General features: G+C 36.1%; 1 protein-coding gene across 1 annotated transcript in view; it reads right to left on the minus strand.

Annotated features, from left to right (window-relative positions):
- Positions 1-18,953, minus strand: part of MUC2 (mucin 2, oligomeric mucus/gel-forming) — a gene marked incomplete at both ends in the record, with an annotated part of 66,156 nt that overhangs the window by 45,933 nt on the left and 1,270 nt on the right. The window contains 16 exons of the mRNA XM_083359356.1: positions 208-260; positions 1,001-1,256; positions 2,010-2,136; positions 2,921-3,015; positions 3,620-3,784; positions 4,894-5,031; positions 5,473-5,542; positions 8,446-8,556; positions 10,042-10,180; positions 11,019-11,136; positions 12,004-12,129; positions 14,212-14,428; positions 14,633-14,742; positions 15,520-15,610; positions 16,442-16,556; positions 18,666-18,930. Coding sequence (XP_083215482.1) covers positions 208-260; positions 1,001-1,256; positions 2,010-2,136; positions 2,921-3,015; positions 3,620-3,784; positions 4,894-5,031; positions 5,473-5,542; positions 8,446-8,556; positions 10,042-10,180; positions 11,019-11,136; positions 12,004-12,129; positions 14,212-14,428; positions 14,633-14,742; positions 15,520-15,610; positions 16,442-16,556; positions 18,666-18,930 — 2,196 coding nt within the window. The remainder of the gene's footprint in view (positions 1-207; positions 261-1,000; positions 1,257-2,009; positions 2,137-2,920; positions 3,016-3,619; positions 3,785-4,893; positions 5,032-5,472; positions 5,543-8,445; positions 8,557-10,041; positions 10,181-11,018; positions 11,137-12,003; positions 12,130-14,211; positions 14,429-14,632; positions 14,743-15,519; positions 15,611-16,441; positions 16,557-18,665; positions 18,931-18,953) is intronic.

Raw genomic sequence — 18,953 nt, forward strand, 5'->3', positions numbered from 1 at the left:
CAAAACCAGCTAAAGAACTGAAAGTTGTGACTTCACATGGTTGTGAATAGATAATAATCATAATCATAATCAATCTAATATGTTGAGGAGGAAGTGGCTTTATGGTCAAGCCTTGTCAAAAGAAAATTTCCAAAACAATGAGTAATTTAACACATACTCAAATTTAGAAAATGTATGTATTATTAAAATATGAAGGTTGATACCTACCATGAGGGCGTTTATTCACTATTACACACTGAAAACTTCCATTTTTGCAAACACTAGGAATAGCAAAAAAAGGTAAATAAATAAAATTATAAAAACAGTAGCAATAAGTATTTTGCAGCAAATGAATTCCAATTCATATACTTTTAATGAAAGTGTATTTTATTACTATGATTTCTTGAATCCCTGAATGGTATACTGCTAATACACAATACAAGCAGCCAAACTACAAGTGTCAGTGATTTGATAAGGACTGCCACATGCTTTCATATATTTATGATAATGTATCCTAAATGTTTTAAATGCACAACATTCCTGCCAACTTTCCTTCATTTTAACAGATCAACCATTCAAAATAAATGGTGGATAAATTAATTAATATTCATTATGGTATAAATCAGTCATTGTAGTTCCAGTGGTTATAAACACACTAGGTCCCCTAATTAATTAAATTAGTATAATTAATACTGTACCTATGGTATTACCCTTTAAAGTTATCTCAAAGAATCAAGCATTCTGAACCTTGAATTCTATCTCCTCTTTCCTAGAAGTATATTCCACTGAAATACTATAGTAAAGGACATACTAAAGTGTAGTGATTCTATCTTTTGACTATTTGGAGAAGGAACATCCTACTGAATTGTACCGAATGATTAATTCAGTTCCCTGGAATGTGCTGCTGAATTCTCCATCCAGGTTTAATCTGCAAATGTAACTCAACAACTTAAAGTTCTCTTGCGCTGAATGCCCATCTTCTCATCAAACTGGAACAGAGGACTCAGTCTTCACAACGTACCAGCGCTTATCATCCTTCATGATACTATCTCCAGGTTGCACATATAAGCCTTTATAATGACAGGAGCAGTCAGCCATAGGCACGCAGATGCCTTTCTCATTCACATAGCTATTGTCAGGGCAGCCACAGCCATCGACTGGAGTGAAACCTTCCAAGCAGTACTTATTTCCATCAGAAAGAGAACGGCAGGACTGTTGGCATGTGGTTAGATTGTAGCGGAAAACCTGGTTGGCTGGGCAAGAATTTACTTCTTTGTCTGAATTTAAGGGAGGAAACAATACATTCATAAATAAGTATCCAAGGTCCATCGGATATGGCTTCTGCATTCTTTTAGGCTAGTTTTCCATCTAACAGGATTTCTAAAGCAACAGTTAAGGCTAATTGCATTGTTATTGTAAGCCATTCAGAATCACTTGGTAGAGTAAGGCAGCTATAGAAATTTAATAAATAAAGAGATAAATAGATAAATAAAATATTTACTACTAATAAAAGCACCACACAAACATATAAAGACAGAGAATGTTTAACAATGAATTCTGTGATCTAAAGCTTTATGGTCCAGTTCTTCTGAATGTGTTAGGCATTATCCCATGAATTTCTCTGTTGCTACAAATAGCATATCTTAATATTTTTTCCTCAAATCTAATTTATCCAGATATGCCATATTTCAGGACTAGATTAAGGCCAACTGAGGCCTTAAACACAGTCCCACAGTGTTGCCCCTTGCCCTTTCCATTGCTTAACCAAACAAGTCACTAAGATTCAATAAGTGTTGAAAATTAAAATCGAGTATGGCAATGGAAGAGTTAAAGGCATGATACCTAGGGGAAGAAATTATGTGGGCTTCCCTTGGGGCCCTAAGCACATGCTTATTTCACTTAATGGTTAACCCAGGGCTGCCCTGTTTTGATTTAAAAAAAAACCAAGAGAGATGCTGGTATCAAAGAATTAAGAAAAAAACCCAAACATGTTTGTCATTCACAGTCAGAATGAAACTGGAGATACTTACTGCAGATTACATTTCTCCAGCCCCATAACATGACTCCTTTGAAAGCACAGGCTCTTGCATAAGATGACAGGGCACCACACAAACATTCTTCATTGGAGTTACAATTGCAGGTATCATACTTGCAACGCTGAAACAAATAGTAATCAGGTGATAGTCAGCCCTGTTTAATAAGAAGAGTTAATGGACGAAGAACTGGCACTTGAAAATAGCTATGGGTAGAATGTAGCACTCTATTCCTACAACTGCAATGGAAGTGCAATGACACAATAAGAGACCCACATTAGGAATGGTACAAACTGTGGTGGAAGAATAATACAGAGTGAGAAACTCATATTAGGACTGACCTGTTTTCCCACTCACTCTGTTGCCCTCCATCTGAGCTCAGACTCCACCTCCCAAAATGCCTGACTAAGGGCACATCTAGAACAATGTTTCTTAACCTTGGCAGCTTTAAGATTGGTAGATTTCAAGTCCCAGATTCCTAGGAGCTGAAGTACACCAATTGTAAAGGTACTAAGACTGAGAAACACTGATCTAGAGAGTTTACATAAGAGAGGTCTGGCGTACATGAATTATTCCTACCCATTTTCTTTCAAATACTGGAGTGTACTACTCCCATTTTTTAAAGTGTGTTTTTAAAAGCTGAAAATAGACTGTGTTGCAGCTCCTGGGGCAACCCTCCAAAAGGAAATCTGCTGCCTTGGCTAAAGATTAGAAATAGACTGCAGTGCTATATTGGAACTCAAATTCATGCATAAGCACTAAAAACAAACACATTGCCATTTGAGTATGCCCGAAGCCAAGATCTCAAAACAAAAATGCTTAGTAAACCACCTAGAAAGCCTCAGGTTTTAGGCAGTTTAAACTAACTTTAAAATATTGGATGATCAGCAGGATCTCAAATTTCATACCTTATAATAATCTGTTGGATCAATTACTGGATGACATCTGGCAAAAGGACTTGTTGTACTTTTCAATAAAGAGCACCAGTATTCAGCGTATTTTTCTATACCAGAGAGAGTGATGACACTTGGTTAACAGCTATTTAATACTTTTCTATGTCTCATGTGATGTTGATGGCAGCATTCTAGTGTTCAGATTATTTTGATCACCATACAGTAAAGCAAAGCAAACTAAGCACCTTATACATTACTTACATAGCTCCTATAATGAAGCAACTGTGCAACTCTATGCAATGGAATGCATAAAACAATGGATATTGCTGGATACCAGATCATCAGAGGACTATACTGCCTCTGTAGGTTTATCTCCTAGTCATTAATTGTTTGGAAGTAGAAACCATCATCAGAAGAAAAGCATATTTTCTAGGAAGCATTAAGCCAAGGTGGCATCCATTTTCATAATAGTAATTGGGAAAATGGCAATTTTCTCTATTTTCAGCAGCATGATTTTTTTCCTGAGTCTTCTAAAAAGAGAAATTGAAAGCTGCTGCTAATATTCAACTGAAAGTCTTTGGGTTAGCACAGACATATGCAATACATGTAGGACTACTACCACTTGCAATTTAGGACCAGGCTTAGAGATAGCTATTAACTATCTTGATGCTAGTGGATTTGGGAATGTATTGGCAAAAGCCACTCATTCCTTACCATTCTCAAGACTCAGAGAGCAAGGGTGTTCCAGTTTATCTTCCATGTCACTACAGCTAGCACGTGCTTTCCAGGAGTTGGCAAAGGAAGCTCCTGTTGCTTCAACCACTCCACCTGATGTTTTGAAATCATCACCTTCTATTCCATTGTAATCTCCACAAAGTCCTGTTGATAAAAACAATAGCAACTACGGTAAATGTGTTTTACTTGACTGAAACTTGTTCTTATAAGGTCTTCTAATTGTTAAGTTCCCATTACATCAAACAGGAATTCCAAATCAACATGAACATCACTAGGTAATATCAACGTTTTGTTTTGCTTTGCATCAGTTCTTACTTATGTCAATGCTCCTGATTGTATTATATCAAGAATGTTATCTTCTGAGGTGACCCTTTTTAGTCAGAATTATAAATAAAGGAATAGGAGAGTCAGGATGGCAGAGAAAAATGTATCTAACATGGAAGTTTTTAGGCTTCTTAATGTTAGCATTTTGAATCAGCACTATTAAAATTCCAAAGTAGGATGAGGGTGGAGGTTTGTCGTCTGAGCTTGTGGGTTGGTTTCTGAACCAACAGAGCCTTGGTGGAGCAGTGGGCTAATGCCTCCTTAAATAACAGCAGCTGCCTGCAATTAGTGCAGGTTCGCATCCCACCAGGCTCAAGGTTGACTCAGCCTTCCATCCTTCCGAGGTAGGTAAAATGAGGACCCAGATTGTTGGGGGCAATAAGCTGACTGTAATAATGCCGCTTGGGTGGCCCAAAAGCCCTAATAAGCAGGCATATACATAGAATGAAGGCTACTGCTAAGCTTGTAAGCCGCCCTGAGTCTTCGGAGAAGGGCGGGACATAAATGGAATTAAAATAAATAAATAAATAAATAAATAAATAAACTCAGTAACATCTTCAGATGCTACCAAATCTGTTAATGAAATGTTCAGAAACCAACCCACAAGCTCAGAGAACGAATCTCCACTCTCATCCTACACCAAGCTACAGATATTTGCCACTATCACAAATTCCAAAGTAGCTTTGTTTATATATGAAAACAGATTATTGTGAGTTTTTTTTCAGATAAAGAGAAATTAAACATCAAATTGAACAACGTACTTAATAACAAAAAATCCTAAAGATTGGGATATGCACTGGAAGGTGGAAAAGTCTCAAAATAATTTAATAGCTTGGCTGATATTCCACTTTACTATTCAAAAGTGGGATAGAAGAAATTCATTCATGATCTTTACATTTATTCTCATGGTAGATAAAAGTTCGACTTGCCGTGGATAGTTCCCTTGATGGACTCCTCCACAATGAGAAACAGTTGCATCACTGGAGACAGCTGGATCTGTATCTTTAGCCCATATATTGTGTGCACAATAGTGTAGAATGATGATGGCTGGAAAATTGAGAAACTACCTGGAAAACAAAGGGAAAGTCTAGCCATCTTCTGTCAACTGTATTCAATTGGTCCTCTATCTTAATGTGAAGGAGAAAAAAATAATAATAGTCAGCTTAAGTGTCTTTCTCCAGGAGAGTAAGAATGGTTAACTAGTACATTGATGTTATTTCATATGGGGAAGTAGATGGGAAAATTTAATGAAAAATGAAAGAGTCTTGAATTATAAGTCATTATTAAGCATGTTACTCTCAAGGATAAGTACCTACTGAATTTATCAGGAAATACATCTAAATCTCCCTTTTCAATGTCTTTTTTATTGCATTCTATTTGATGGTATCCCACATGTTAGTGATCCTTTTGTTCTTAACTTGTTTAATATCTTAAAGCCCAAACAGAATGATGTCTAGACCAATCTAGGAAATGCTGGGGTATGTAGAATCAATGGCTCCCTTCTTTACCTGTTCTGTATGGCAAATGAATCTCCATTTCATTCTGTAATATAGTACCATCTGATTTGAAAACTACAACCTGTGTGAGAGAAAATGCAGTCTGTTATGTCAGTACAACTTTGTAGGATCCTTAAAACTGAACATGATCTTAAATTAACATGGATAATCTGTGTAGAGGTGAAGGGAAATCATTCTTCTGTATTTAGAACCATAGAAGAGAACAATAGCGTTTTTCAGATAGATTACAGATATCCAATCCAATGGATTAGAAGAACTTGAGAAATAGTTTAATCAGCATTATAAGACCTGAGTAACAGAACACCTGACCCTGAGCAAATATATTCATTCTTAGATCAGAAGGCATTTTTTGCAAGTTCAGTGTCTGAGGCAAAAGTAGGATATTTTTAAAGTATATGAATGATATACAGTAAAGCAGAATTTGTCTGAGAGCTGATAGTTCTGGTTGGTTATATGCCAATTTACATTCAAATTTCTAGACTTATTATATTAGAATGACATAAGTGGTGGTAGCTTAGTAGTAAACGAATGGCATGGTGGCCTAGTGGTGAAGCTGCTTGCTTCCCACTAAGAAGGTTGAGAGTTCAGTCCTAGGTAGCAGCAGTTTTTATTTTCCTAGGGCACAAAGAAAAATATCTGCTGCAAACTCCACATAGGCATCAGGAAGGGCATCCAACCAGTAAACGCTCAGCTCAATCCAGTTGCTCCAATTCTATCCCAAATTAACGAATTACAAGATGGTAATAAGGGAGTTTTATTATATTAGAATGACATCAATAGCTCTATATTTTACCAATATCACATATTACTGTCAGTTTCTTTATGCCATATCCAATTCACTTGTGAAAGAAAACAGGTAAAATCTCACATTTAAATAAATTGAATTGGATAACTATATTTCATTTTGACAATTGGCAGTAAATTTTATGCCTTCTTCTCCTGTGTTTTCAGTGAAAGAGCAATGAAACATGTTCTCTGCGATTTCTTTTCCTGGCTGGACAGAATGTTTTGTGTTTTTTACAGGCTTCCTCCAGAGAAATGTTTCCCAAACCATAGCAAATTCCTGAAGTGTCACCTTCAGTACCCAAATTTTCCCAGCTAAATGGTCGTTGCTAAGAATTCTGGGAGTTGAAATTCATGCCTCTGAAAGTTGCAAAGATCAGGAAACCCTGCTCTAGGGCAAGAAAGGGGAACTTGTAATGCTCTAGTCTAGATTACCTTTCACCAACATTTATGATCTCCAATAGTGGCTATCCACTGCACAGCCAATTGAAAAGGACACTGTAGTCCAAAACCTGTAGAAGGAATTTGGTTGCCATCCCCCACTGAAGAGTTAATAGTATATATTACTTAGACATGCAATGAAATCAAAAAAGTATTATAGATCAAGAAGAAAGTTATTTTTAATATTATAAACTGCCCAGAATTACCTTGTGGTAAGATGGGTGGGCAATAAATTAATAAAATAAAAATAATTTTTTGAAAATAATTCTGTGTACTATTTAATATTAAAATTTTGTTGGGCAATTATAATGTTAATACATATTATGTATACATCGCATATTATCAATGTAAATAACAGCAGAATAAATAGAAGTCAAACACAATTGTGATATTAGACTAGACTAGACTGGACTGGACTGGACTAGAATAGAATAGAATAGAATAGAATAGAATAGAATAGAATAGAATAGAATAGAATAGAATAGAATAGAATAGAATAGAATAGAATAGAATAGAGCTGGAAGGGACCTTGGAGGTCTTCTAGTCCAGTCCCCTGCTCAGGTAGGAGAACCTATACCATTTCAGACAAGTGACTATCTAGTCTCTTCTTAAAAATCTCCAGTGATGGAGCACCCACAGTTTCTGGAGGCAAGCTGTTCCACTCATTAATTGTCATCACTGTTGGGAAGTTTCTCCTTAATTCCAGGTTGCTACTCTCTTTGATCAGTTTCCAACCATTGTTTCTTGTCTTGCCCTCTAGTGCTTTGAAGAATAATTTGACCCTCTCGTCTCTGTGGCAGCACCTCAAATACTGGAATATTGCTATCATATTGCCTCTGTTTCTTCTTTTCTTTAGATTAGCCAAACCCAAGTCCTGAAGCCTTTCTTCATATGTTTTACTCTCCAGGCCTTTGATCATTTTAGTTGCTCTTCTCTGAACTTTTTCCAAGGTCTCAGCATTATTTTTTGTAGTATGGTGATCAAAATTGGTTGCAGTATTCCAGGCATGGTCTTACTAGGGTTTTATAAAGTGGCACTAATACTTCGCGTGATCTTGATTCTATGCCTCTGTTTATACAACCCAGGATTGTATTAGCTTTTTTGGTTGCTGCTGCACACTGATGGCTTGTATTCAAGTGTTCATCCACTAGGACTCCAAGGTCCCTCTCACAGTTACTGTTTTTGAGCCAGGTCTCACCTAATCTGTACTTTAAACCTTTGGTTTTTCCTGTTGAAATGTAAAACTTTGCTTTTCTCCACATTAAAACTTATTTTGTTGGATAGGGCCCATTGTTCAAGTTTGTCAAGATCTTTTTGGATCCTGAACCTGTTTTCTGGGTTTTTGGCTACTCCTGCCAGTTTGGTGTCATCTGCAAATGCGATGAGTTCCCCTTCAGTTCCCTCATCTAAGTCATTTATGAAGATATTGAAGAGTATTGGGCCTAAGATGGTGCCTTGTGGTACCCCACTGCTTACTTCTCTCCATGTAGATGTAGTACCAGTGAGGGCTACCCGCTGAGTACGATTTGTCAGTCAGTTACACATCCATCTGATGGTGTTGTTCTCTGTCCCACCTTTTTATATGTAATCAGCAATAACAATCATAAATGTCATTACTTATTACAATTTCTATTTGTAATTTCTAACAAAAGTATAACATCATCTGCTGTTTTTAGGCTGACAAAGAGAAACACATATCAAATGAAATAATTATACCATCATCATTTTCATTAAACTTACATTCTTCCTCTGGTCTGTTAGTAGCACTACTGACTTTAGGCATGTCTGCTTGTCTGAAGAACTGCATGGACCCAATTCTCCCAAAAGGACATGTGTGTCATTTTTGCTGGTCTGCACATATGGAAGAACAAATACAATTAATGTGGTCAGTCATTTCCTCGGTATACTAAACAGTTATCTATTAAATAAAAAGTGCTATCATATCTATCTATCTATCCAGTGCTTTATTTGTAAAAGAAAAAGGTGCTGGAACTCACACATTTCATACAACCCACCTTGCCTACCCTACAAGGTTCCATCCAAACAAGGTGCCGGAACTCCATTCTGAGCGTTCTATGAGAAAAAAAGCCCTGTATCTATCTATCTATCTAACATCATTATCTATCTATTGCTATTGGAGATCCAGCTGCCCCAATCACATTCAATGTCCCATTCATAGCAATCTTTTTAGTCTTGTCCTAAATTTCACTGCATTTTATAAAGTGGTATAAACTAAGGACTTGCTTTCTTAATGGGGAACATGTGCTATGTGTTGGTACTTCTCCCTATCTGAAAGTAGCAGCAGTCATCAAAGCTACACAGCATTGGAGGGTATGCCCTACATTGTACAGTACAGTCAGCAGATGTCAGGCTGCCTGTAATGTCTAGTGTTGAATTCTCTGAGGCTGAGACAATTCTGCAGTGCCAGTCCAAAAAAAAAGCTAGTATCAGATGTGCATTTAAATAACACTGAAAAAGATATGTTAATTTGAAATGATCATTGATCAATTCTATAGATTTCTTCAGTTGGCCTTTGGGTTATGCCAAATATCTTTTGATGATTGCTTTACATTGTTTTATAACAGTGATTTAATTTTTAAATGCTTCTGTTTGTTTTGTATTTTACTCCAATTATTCCAAGTCTGTAAAACACTTGGTTATTTCTGTACTGAAATATCATTGCAGTGAATGATATCCGAGATTTCTTTTCTAGCTGAAGAAAATACCGGTAGGTAAAGGTAAAGGTTCCCCCGCACATGTGTGCTAGTCGTTTCCGACTCTAGGGGCCGGTGCTCATCTCCGTTTCAAAGCCAAAGAGCCAGCGCTTGTCCAAGGACGTGTCCGTGGTCATGTGGCCGGCATGACTAGACGCCAAAGGTGCACAGAACGCTGTTATCTTCCCACCAGAGTGGTCCCTACTTTTCTACTTGCATTTTTTACGTGCTTTCGAAATGCTAGGTTCGCAGAAGCTGGGACGAGTAACAGGCGCTCGCTCTGTTACGCGGCACTTGGGATTCAACCTGCCAAACTGCCGACCTTCTGATCACAAGCTCAGCGTCCTAACTCACTGAGCCACCGCGTCCCTAGCTGAAGAAAATACAGCAAGTTTATTGCAGAAGTTCTATGTTTTTGAGATAAAAGGCTGGAAAGGTTGCCATTTCTGCAGAATGAGCATTCAAAATTAACATAACCTTTTCAGTGGTATTTAAATAGGTTTAATATGTATGTAGCCCATGATGTAATTCATCTATTTCTCCTGTAGCTATCAAAACAAGCATATTTGTAATGTTCAAAACACCAGGTACACCTCCAAAGAGCAGCATTTCAAACACATACCTTGGTCAACACATAGTAGCAGTCACCATGGAAGGTATATTTCTTCCCATCAAAAGTGGTTATATGAGATCCACCTTCCAAAGCACATGTACTTGGACAGGGTAACTCCTGGCATATCCATCTCCCTGACTGACAAGTGCTGCAAATAGACAAACGGAGCATACAAACTAAGAGCTTGCATTGAAAATACATGCATTTAGAATATCCCACTGAAGGTATCTTTTGGAAGTATGTCTGTTTATATTTTCCCTACAAAACAGCCAAACCTGTTTCATTTTTCCCCCTTTTTAATAGACTGAATAAGTCATTAAAGCTTGGATGATGGTCTTTGCAGTTACAGATTAAATTACTTAGAGGCAATATTGTCAACCGCAATAAATCAGGAAGCAAGGTGGTTCAAATGAATACAGGTTATTGCATGCTAACAGTCTCTACAAGATTCTGAACTACTAACAGTCAAAGCAAATTGGCAGTAGATAAGAATCAATGGACTTAGATGTCTTCTGGTGTGAAGAGACTCAACACTGATGATGCGTTTGACCCCTCCTCCCTGGGGCTCAGCCTGGTTGTCTCCTACAAATACATTCACTTTTCTTTTGAGTTATTTGCTGATCCTGAGCATTTTTTATCTTTTTTCTATACCACACAAATGCAAAATTTCCTAATTTGACTTGGCATGTTTACTAAATATAAAATAATACTATAATATTGGAATAAAAGCAAGGGGGGTCATTGGTAATGCAAGGAAGTTATTTTGATGACATTCCCATTACTTGTTGTTTGTTGTTCTTGTTATTATTACAACAAACATCACTTACTGTCAGGGTGTTTCTGTACTAGTAATATAAAGTGTCTAAATAGCATCACTCTGTGGTTATTGACATGATAGAAACCCTTTCCTCATTTTGACACAACAATGAATGGATTACTCTAAAAAATTACTGTAAGTGCTAATAATGAGCTACTAGCATTCTTACCACTTTTCACACTCATTGGTAATTTTCTGACCAGGGGAGAATATTTTTCCATGAAGTTTACAGTGGCAGCGGCTTGTTAACACACAACCATTCCCTGTGACATCATCATATACTGTGCCTGCAAAAGTGGGGGGGGAGAAATCATTAATAGTGGATGACAACTAAAGCTGCTACTAAAGTTCTAAACTGGAAATTCCACTGAATTATTTATTTTATTTTATTTTATTTTAATTCCATTTATATCCCGCCCTTCTCCGAAGACTCAGGGCGGCTTACAAGACAATTTTCTAACTAATTACTACATTTAGTTGAAGAATACAGGGTATGAGTGACATATCCTTGGCAGAAGAGAACAAGCTTTGTAAGGATGCTTGTAGGATCTTCTTAGCCTAATTTCATGAGGTCCTAATTTCAGAGGTTTTCTGCAAACACTCAGTTCAGGACATGTTCAAGAACAAATTGAAAAAGAAAAAGAAAAAAGAAAAGAGGTTCCAAAGAGAAAAGAGGGGTGGGTCAAAAAACCCCTCTCATTTTTGATGCTAATCCAGTCTACTGCATCAGGCATCTGACTTATTATCCCCAAGAAAATGCAGCATTCAATTATAATAAGAAAGTTTGCCTGTTCCTTTTCTGAACTTGTGATAGATGGCAGTAATAATGCTTCTTTCAAAGGGAGATCATCCCTTCTGCTTAATGCTGGCAAATATTTTTTTTATTGATTTCTATTATTGCTACCTCAGAATTTCTTGACAGGGAATTACATTTTTTACATCCTTTTTCTCAGAGATAAATCTCAGTGAATCAACTACAGACTACTGCTTACTAGTATGCTTGTTCTTGCATTGAGCACTAATAGTTCAATTACTATTAACCTAAGCATAAATAACTATGAAAAGGGACTAATCAGCTTGGCCTCAACCATTCAAATGAGCAGGGATTTAAACTTGAATTTACCATCCAATCCTTTATACACTAAAATTGTTACCTTTGGGGCAAAAACAGCCATCTATAGAGTGCTCTTCACATAGTTTGCTGATCTCCAGGTGCGAACAGGAGTCCATACAGGGAGAACCACTTTCCAGGTAAATCATATTTTGAGGACATGACTTCGCTAAAAGAATAAAAGAATTGGGCAATGGTTAGGAAACACACTTTGCATTTAATGGACAAAAATCCATTTACTGTGAGGAAAAGCACACAATAGAATTGCATTTATGAGGAACTAAACTCTTTAAAATCATTGTATGCTGATTATACCATATTGTTGACTGTGAATCCAATTGATCTGCAGTTAATCTTGGACTGCAGTGAAGTGAATGGATTTGAAAATAAAGATACGAATGATCAAGGTAAGTGTTCTTCCCACAGAAACAGAGGAAGCAACAGATTACTTTATGCACAAAAATGGAAGGACACTTTCATTCCCACAATGGATGAATGGTTGGAAAAGTTGATGGAGTTAGCAGAGATGGCTAAATTGACTGCTTTGAGATTTTTTTTAAAAAAAAAACCAACCACAATTACTTTTGTTTCTACTTGGAAACCGCTTCTGGAATTTGTGCTTGAGATGAACAAAAAATAATAATGAAACTTTGATTTTAGATTTTACCAATTAGATAGGTTTGTTGTTATAGAAATGGCTAGTTTATATTACCATGTAAAAGTAAAAAGTTGAGGTTTGATGTTATTCTCTTATTCAACTGCACCAAACGAAGATGGAAATCAATGTCTTTTCTTTCTTTTTTCTCTTTGTCCTGCATTTTTCCTTTCCTTCTCCCTCCCACTATTACTTTCCCACTATTTTCCTTTTTATTTTTTGTCTTTTATATTATAAATGAATAACAATAAAACAAAGAAATAAAGGAACCAATTGTTAGACACAAATGGCAAAAAAAAAACCAACCCTCTGGCCAGGTGATAAATTTGTGTATCTCGGCAAGTTTTTTTTTTTTAAAAAAAAGATGGGTAAAGTAGCAAAATAAAATGTGCAAATTCTAGCAGAAAAGTGGTGGGTAATATCTGGTCTGTTGTGAGGAGTGACAGAAGCAAAATGGGTTATGTATAAGACCCTGCTTCTGCCCATTTAGTTATAGGAAAGTGTGTTGGGTAAATAAGGAAAGATATAAAAGTAAATTGAATGGAGTGGGAATGAGACTTAAGCATGCCTGGTAAAACAAGAAGAGACAGGGTCAAGAGTGAAAGAATAAGCAAATGAATGTGGGTTGAATACAAACTAAGTGATCAGGAGGAAAGAAATGTATTAAAGTGGTTTGATCATATCGAGAAAATGAATGAGGATCAAAACACAAAACAAAATGATGACAAAATAGTAAAAAGACAGAGAATTGATAAATTTGTATTTAAAGTAGAAAAAGGATAAAGTTCTATATAACAAAATATAACTAATTTAATGTTTTATGGCTGTGGTGGAAGCAATGCTTTTTTGCAAGAATTTAATGTTTTAGTGGTATAGCCAACATACATTGATATAAACTAGATACATTTATGTTTTTCCTTTCCTTTCCTTTCCTTTCCTTTCCTTTCCTTTCCTTTCCTTTCCTTTCCTTTCCTTTCTCATACCATTACTTTCTTTGATTAATATTTTGTTCCTTTTTTCGTGCTTTGAATAATTTGCCCAGAAATACCACGGTGGGAATTGATTGATGGATGGATGGATGGATGGATGGATAACCAACCCCAAATTCAGACAGATAAAATAATAGTCTATCGGTATTCTTTGTGAAAGTTTCCAAGTTTTTAAATGTTGTTAATATAAGACCACTGGTGGCTGCCTTGCATTTTCAAAAGAACACTTTCTACAGTCAGTTGACAATTCACATTTAATTGAATTCTCCTGCGTTTCAAAGGGTTTTAATTTTCCTTATTTTGTTTTAGCACTTTTTGTGGGTCAGCTTAGTTCCCAAGGCTGATGCTCCCTGGGAATGGCCCAAAATAAATAATCAATGCTGGAGGAGATTAAGGAGAAACATATTCAGGATGACAGATGGAGGATCTTCAGGATCATTTTGATGCAAAGTAAAAGAGTTTTAGTACCCACACCGGCATCCTGCTTAAATTTTTTCAACTTCATTTTGTTCTTGTACGCTGCCAGACTCACATTGTTTAAGTTAGGCAGCCTTATAAATCCATTCAATCAATCAATCAATATTATCGAAGCCAGTTTGTTACTTACGGCAGAGCTGAGAAGTCCTCCAATTCTGAGGTTTGCCACCAGCGTGGGAACACTGTCGTGAATACTCAGAGATGGTACTGCAGAGGCAGAAAGAGTCCTTGGTACGCTTACAAGCACATCTATCCTGCATGCAAGCTTGAACATACAGTTCTAGATTCAGGCGATTCTGGCAATCTGCAAATGCTGGCGAAGTTAGGAGAGTTTCACACTCTTCACGCTTGAAAGAGAAGAAAACAGAGAAGGTGTCTCCCTTATATTACCTTCCAATAATAAAAATAATTGATTAAAACTATAAGCCAAAATTGTGCATTTAAGTTTTGGAACTGTGAAACATGGGCCACTGCTTTCAATAAAAACTGTCGGAGCAGACAAGATTGATCTCTCCATATTTCTGATAATCCATAAGGGTCTGAGAACTTACATGCTGGTTGCACTGTTCAATAGGCTTTGTCTCATCAGGATCTTCACATTTTGTTGTGGGGTTATTAATTTTTTGTAGGTTTCCGAATGTGATTGGGTTGTAGTTTAATCCTATTAGAAACAATAAAGGTGTATTTAAACAATCTCATATTTAGCTTATCTTAGCATCCTGATAAGTGTAAATATCCATATTTGATAAATCAGCTAGATATGGAGGAGTGCACGTTGTTGTGTTATGGATACCACACAATGTACTTTGAGAACTGGAAGATGGATGATCAACAGAAATGCTGAAAAAAGAGCTGTACTATATATTTAATAAACTAGGGAACAAAACATCCTTGTTTTGCTTATATCTGGTTTTGCTTGCAAACCACAGCTTCTTATTCTACAATACATTCATCTAGAATGGACTATTTAAACCTTTTACAGTTTTATTCTAGTTGTTGATGTTCATATACTTAAAGATTTGTTTGAATATTCCTATATTTTTCATTCCATTTTCATGGAAAAATGCATGAATCTCAGAATTTAACTAGGATTGAGTGGAAGTAATACATACAGCTATTAAAGTGAATTCTATTGCTCTAAATATATTGCCCTTGAGTTCCCCTGGCTATATTAAAAATACAGATTTAATTATACAGTGGACAGTATTATATTAAATAGTAAATCAAGTTCTGCTAACTTAGTTTAATGACCTCATAATTTAGTTTAAATTTAGGATATATATACAGTAAGTCATTGTGCATTCTCATTTGCCAACTAATTTGCCTGAAAAAAATTAAAGTGTTGTGTATGTGATTTAAACTATTGTTTGACTGTCTGCATTTAAAGCATGTTCTCCAGTTTGTAGTAGAATACTTTCTGTAGTATTGCTCTACTTACCATCTGAGATAAATTCGTTGTAGATCTGTTGTCCATTATAATCTCCACAAAGGCCACAAGTATAATTGTTGAATTTAGAGTCAAGCTCAATCTACATTGAAGAAATAAAACCAGGATATTTTGACTGATGGTGGTGAATCAGTTTCTCAAGGATATGTTGTCTTTTACATGCTGAGATCCTTTAACAAGCTATGCTGGAATTCTACTTGGGACAGTATAATTAATGATACCTGTTGCACCTCTGCTTTACCACTGCTTCAAGACCAGGATGACAACCAGGATCAGAAGAAGTTCTAACTGACTTACAACAGTTCATTTAGTGACTGTTCAAAGTTACAACAGCACTGGAAAAAATAACTTATGACCATTTTTCCCAGCTACGACCATTGCAACATCCCCATGGTCATGTGATTTACATTCGGATGCTTGACAACTGATTCCTATTTATGATGGTTGCAGTGTGATCATCATTTGTGAAGTTTTGACAAGCAACGTCATTGGGGAAGCCAGATTCACTTAACAACCATGTTACTAATTTAACAACTGTAGCGATTCACTTAACAAATGTGGCAAGAAAAGTCACAAAATTAGGATAACTCACTTATCAAATTTCTCACTTAGCAACATAAATTCTGGGCTCATAAGTCGAATGCTGATTTCCTAAAGCAATTCTCTGTTACAGAACAGGATATTTTGCAATATTACAGGACATATTTCTAATGCTAAAACTTTTGCCTGAATAATTCTATGTATGAAAAAGTCCCTACAAGCTATGCAGGTTTAAGTCGTATTCAGCCTAGCCAAAAGGTAGCCAATGGGACAGAATTATTCCAAAACCTATCATAGATACTAGAAAGAAAACCACAAACAGAGTATCAGTTGCCTGTGTGATTTATATATCAGCCAGAAGTTGACATCATACCATCAAAGCATCTGCCTGGTTCCATATCAGAATTAGGCCCACTTTTGCATAGAGTTTAGTATATATATTATTATTCTCAATCAGGACACCAGAACTGTAGTATGGAGTCTTTACCCTGTAGAGAGGGATGACAGAAAGGTACATGTATTGGTGTCCATTGCAATGAAGAGCTCAAGCATTAGAAGTCAATCATATTTCTATAATTAGTAAGGAATTACATTGTACCTCTGGTCTATTTTACATCCAAACAGAATTGTTTTCAGAATTGTAATGTTTGTTGCCTGATTTGATCCCACCCCATCCCGGCAAACTGTACCTGAGTTTGGCTCCGTATTTGTGCAATCTTAATAGCTCAGTCAAGCCAACAAGTAAAAATATACTGTAAAACTGTATACTTTTTTCAGTAAAACCGATACTCTCATGAGTTAGAAGATATTTGGCAAGCATAGGCAATGGGAAAAAGAACCCCAGTTTAATGAAAAATTGGTTGCTTTCCCTAGCCTCTTCCACAAACCTCTGAAAATCTGGTAACAGGAAATAAATACGATATTAAAAGACACCAAACTTTCATTGGTTTCGGTCAGGCTAATTCCAATAATGACTTTCGGCAAGGTCACTATGTATGATTCCCGCTGGCATATTTTAAGACATATTTCCTTGTTCACTGAAATAATTGTACTCCATTCTATCTAGTGTACCAACAGATTAGTTGGAAGCATCCTATACATGTGGCTAGTCAGCAGGAAAAAAAATTAGGAGGAAAGTACTTGAATGCAAAGCTACAGAACATATTGTAACAAACATAACTTCACTGGCTGCAGCAATCGTATTAAACTGCTATAGGCTTATGATGTGTGTTTAACCTTTTCTGATACAAAAAGCAAGGGGATTGTTTAGACTCATTTTTTCCCTGTGCTAGGCTGAGCAGGATCTTATATGCAGGTTTTCTACTCATTTGCGAGATTTGCTGCAAAGTAAAATGTTAGTCAACCCTAGAATAATGGAACAGGTCACATTACAGGAAAAGAGGAATATTAACATTCATTAAGAGAAGGAATATGTTTTCTTAAGCCAATTACCCAACATTTACCATGGATTTAAAATTCAATAATCTGGTCAGGAATGTAAAATGCTAATTACAAAAGAAAAGCTACCATATCTCACCTATTCTAAGGGAGAAAAACAACTAAAGCTTCTATAGTAGTATATATAACCAGTACATCTACTGACTAAAAGGAACATTTCCCATTTGAACCTTCTAGTATAGTCTTCTAATCCTTTTAATCATCATGCTTTATGTTTAACGTGAACTTGGATGGGTCTCTAGTAATGACCGTTCAATTTTAAGTCAAAATCCCTTAATAATATTGGAAAACCTTCTCAGTAGATATTGTCAGATTGGGGTGTTTGTAACATATAGAAAATAAAAATCATTATGCTGTTGCCCATAGGATACAGAAGGAATTCTAGTGAAGTCCAGTGTTTGATCTAAAGAAAACCTACCTAATGGATCAACATGGACATAACTTTATTTGGCAGCTTTCAATACAACCTCTCTCTTAGTCTCAGTTGTATTTTTATAAGTTAACATCATAATGTTTAATTAACAATTGTTCTAAAATTCAACAAGATGAAGCTAGTATAAAACAAGGAGTGACTGTGTGTGGATTGCAATTGGGTGAAATGTGACCAGATGAAAAGTTGAAAAATATTGTTATCCTCTGGACTGAGAGTGAAATTGCTGACAATAATGTTGTAGTATATTGAAGTTCAACAGTCCAGGAGCCAGCTTTATTATTAGCCTCTACACTGAGTGTCTAATAGTAACAGAGGTGTGCAAGCCTTAGGAATAGTGATTAAAACTCATTTTATCTCAGATGGTTTTCCTGAATAATCATGCCCACCAAATTCAGTCCAAATTTTCTTTAGTTGAAAACTGGTGATGACCTGTGTTTGTATAGACTCCTTAAAGTCATTTCACATCTCTTATTCTAACTCTCGTACCTCTCTTGAAAGTTTTCTGAAGAATTTCAACATTACTTCAAACTTTGCTCAAAGCTATATTTCTTTTGAAAATGTAGCTTGAGTTTCTATAGTGTATCTTCTGAAAGTTTTGGGCTATAGCTTCTGTAATATTAAAGCTTCTGCAATGAAATTTTGGAGAAAGATTTTCAGAATTCAAAGGTTGCATGCTTGGAAACCTAATCAGATTAGAGGAACTTACATTTGCCCATCTACCACAACCCTCTTGTGAGTGAGGTAAATAGCAACATCTTTGATTGTAACAAGAACATATTGGATATTAGGGTGACGTTGGTCATTCTGCTCACGCTGGATATGAACAGAGAACTCTTTATAAGTATCTCGGCAGTCCGAAGCAAAGTTGTAATCACAGATGCCAGGAAATTGGTAAAAATCTCCATCAAAGGTTTTGAAATGGTTGTTCCCCCAAGTACTGCAGACATAGTGACCGTGGTTAGATTTTCTTACTGAAAAGACAAAAATGTGGTGA

Source organism: Vipera ursinii, assembly GCF_947247035.1.
Source record: "Vipera ursinii genome assembly, chromosome: 1".
NCBI classification, from domain to species: domain Eukaryota; kingdom Metazoa; phylum Chordata; class Lepidosauria; order Squamata; family Viperidae; genus Vipera; species Vipera ursinii.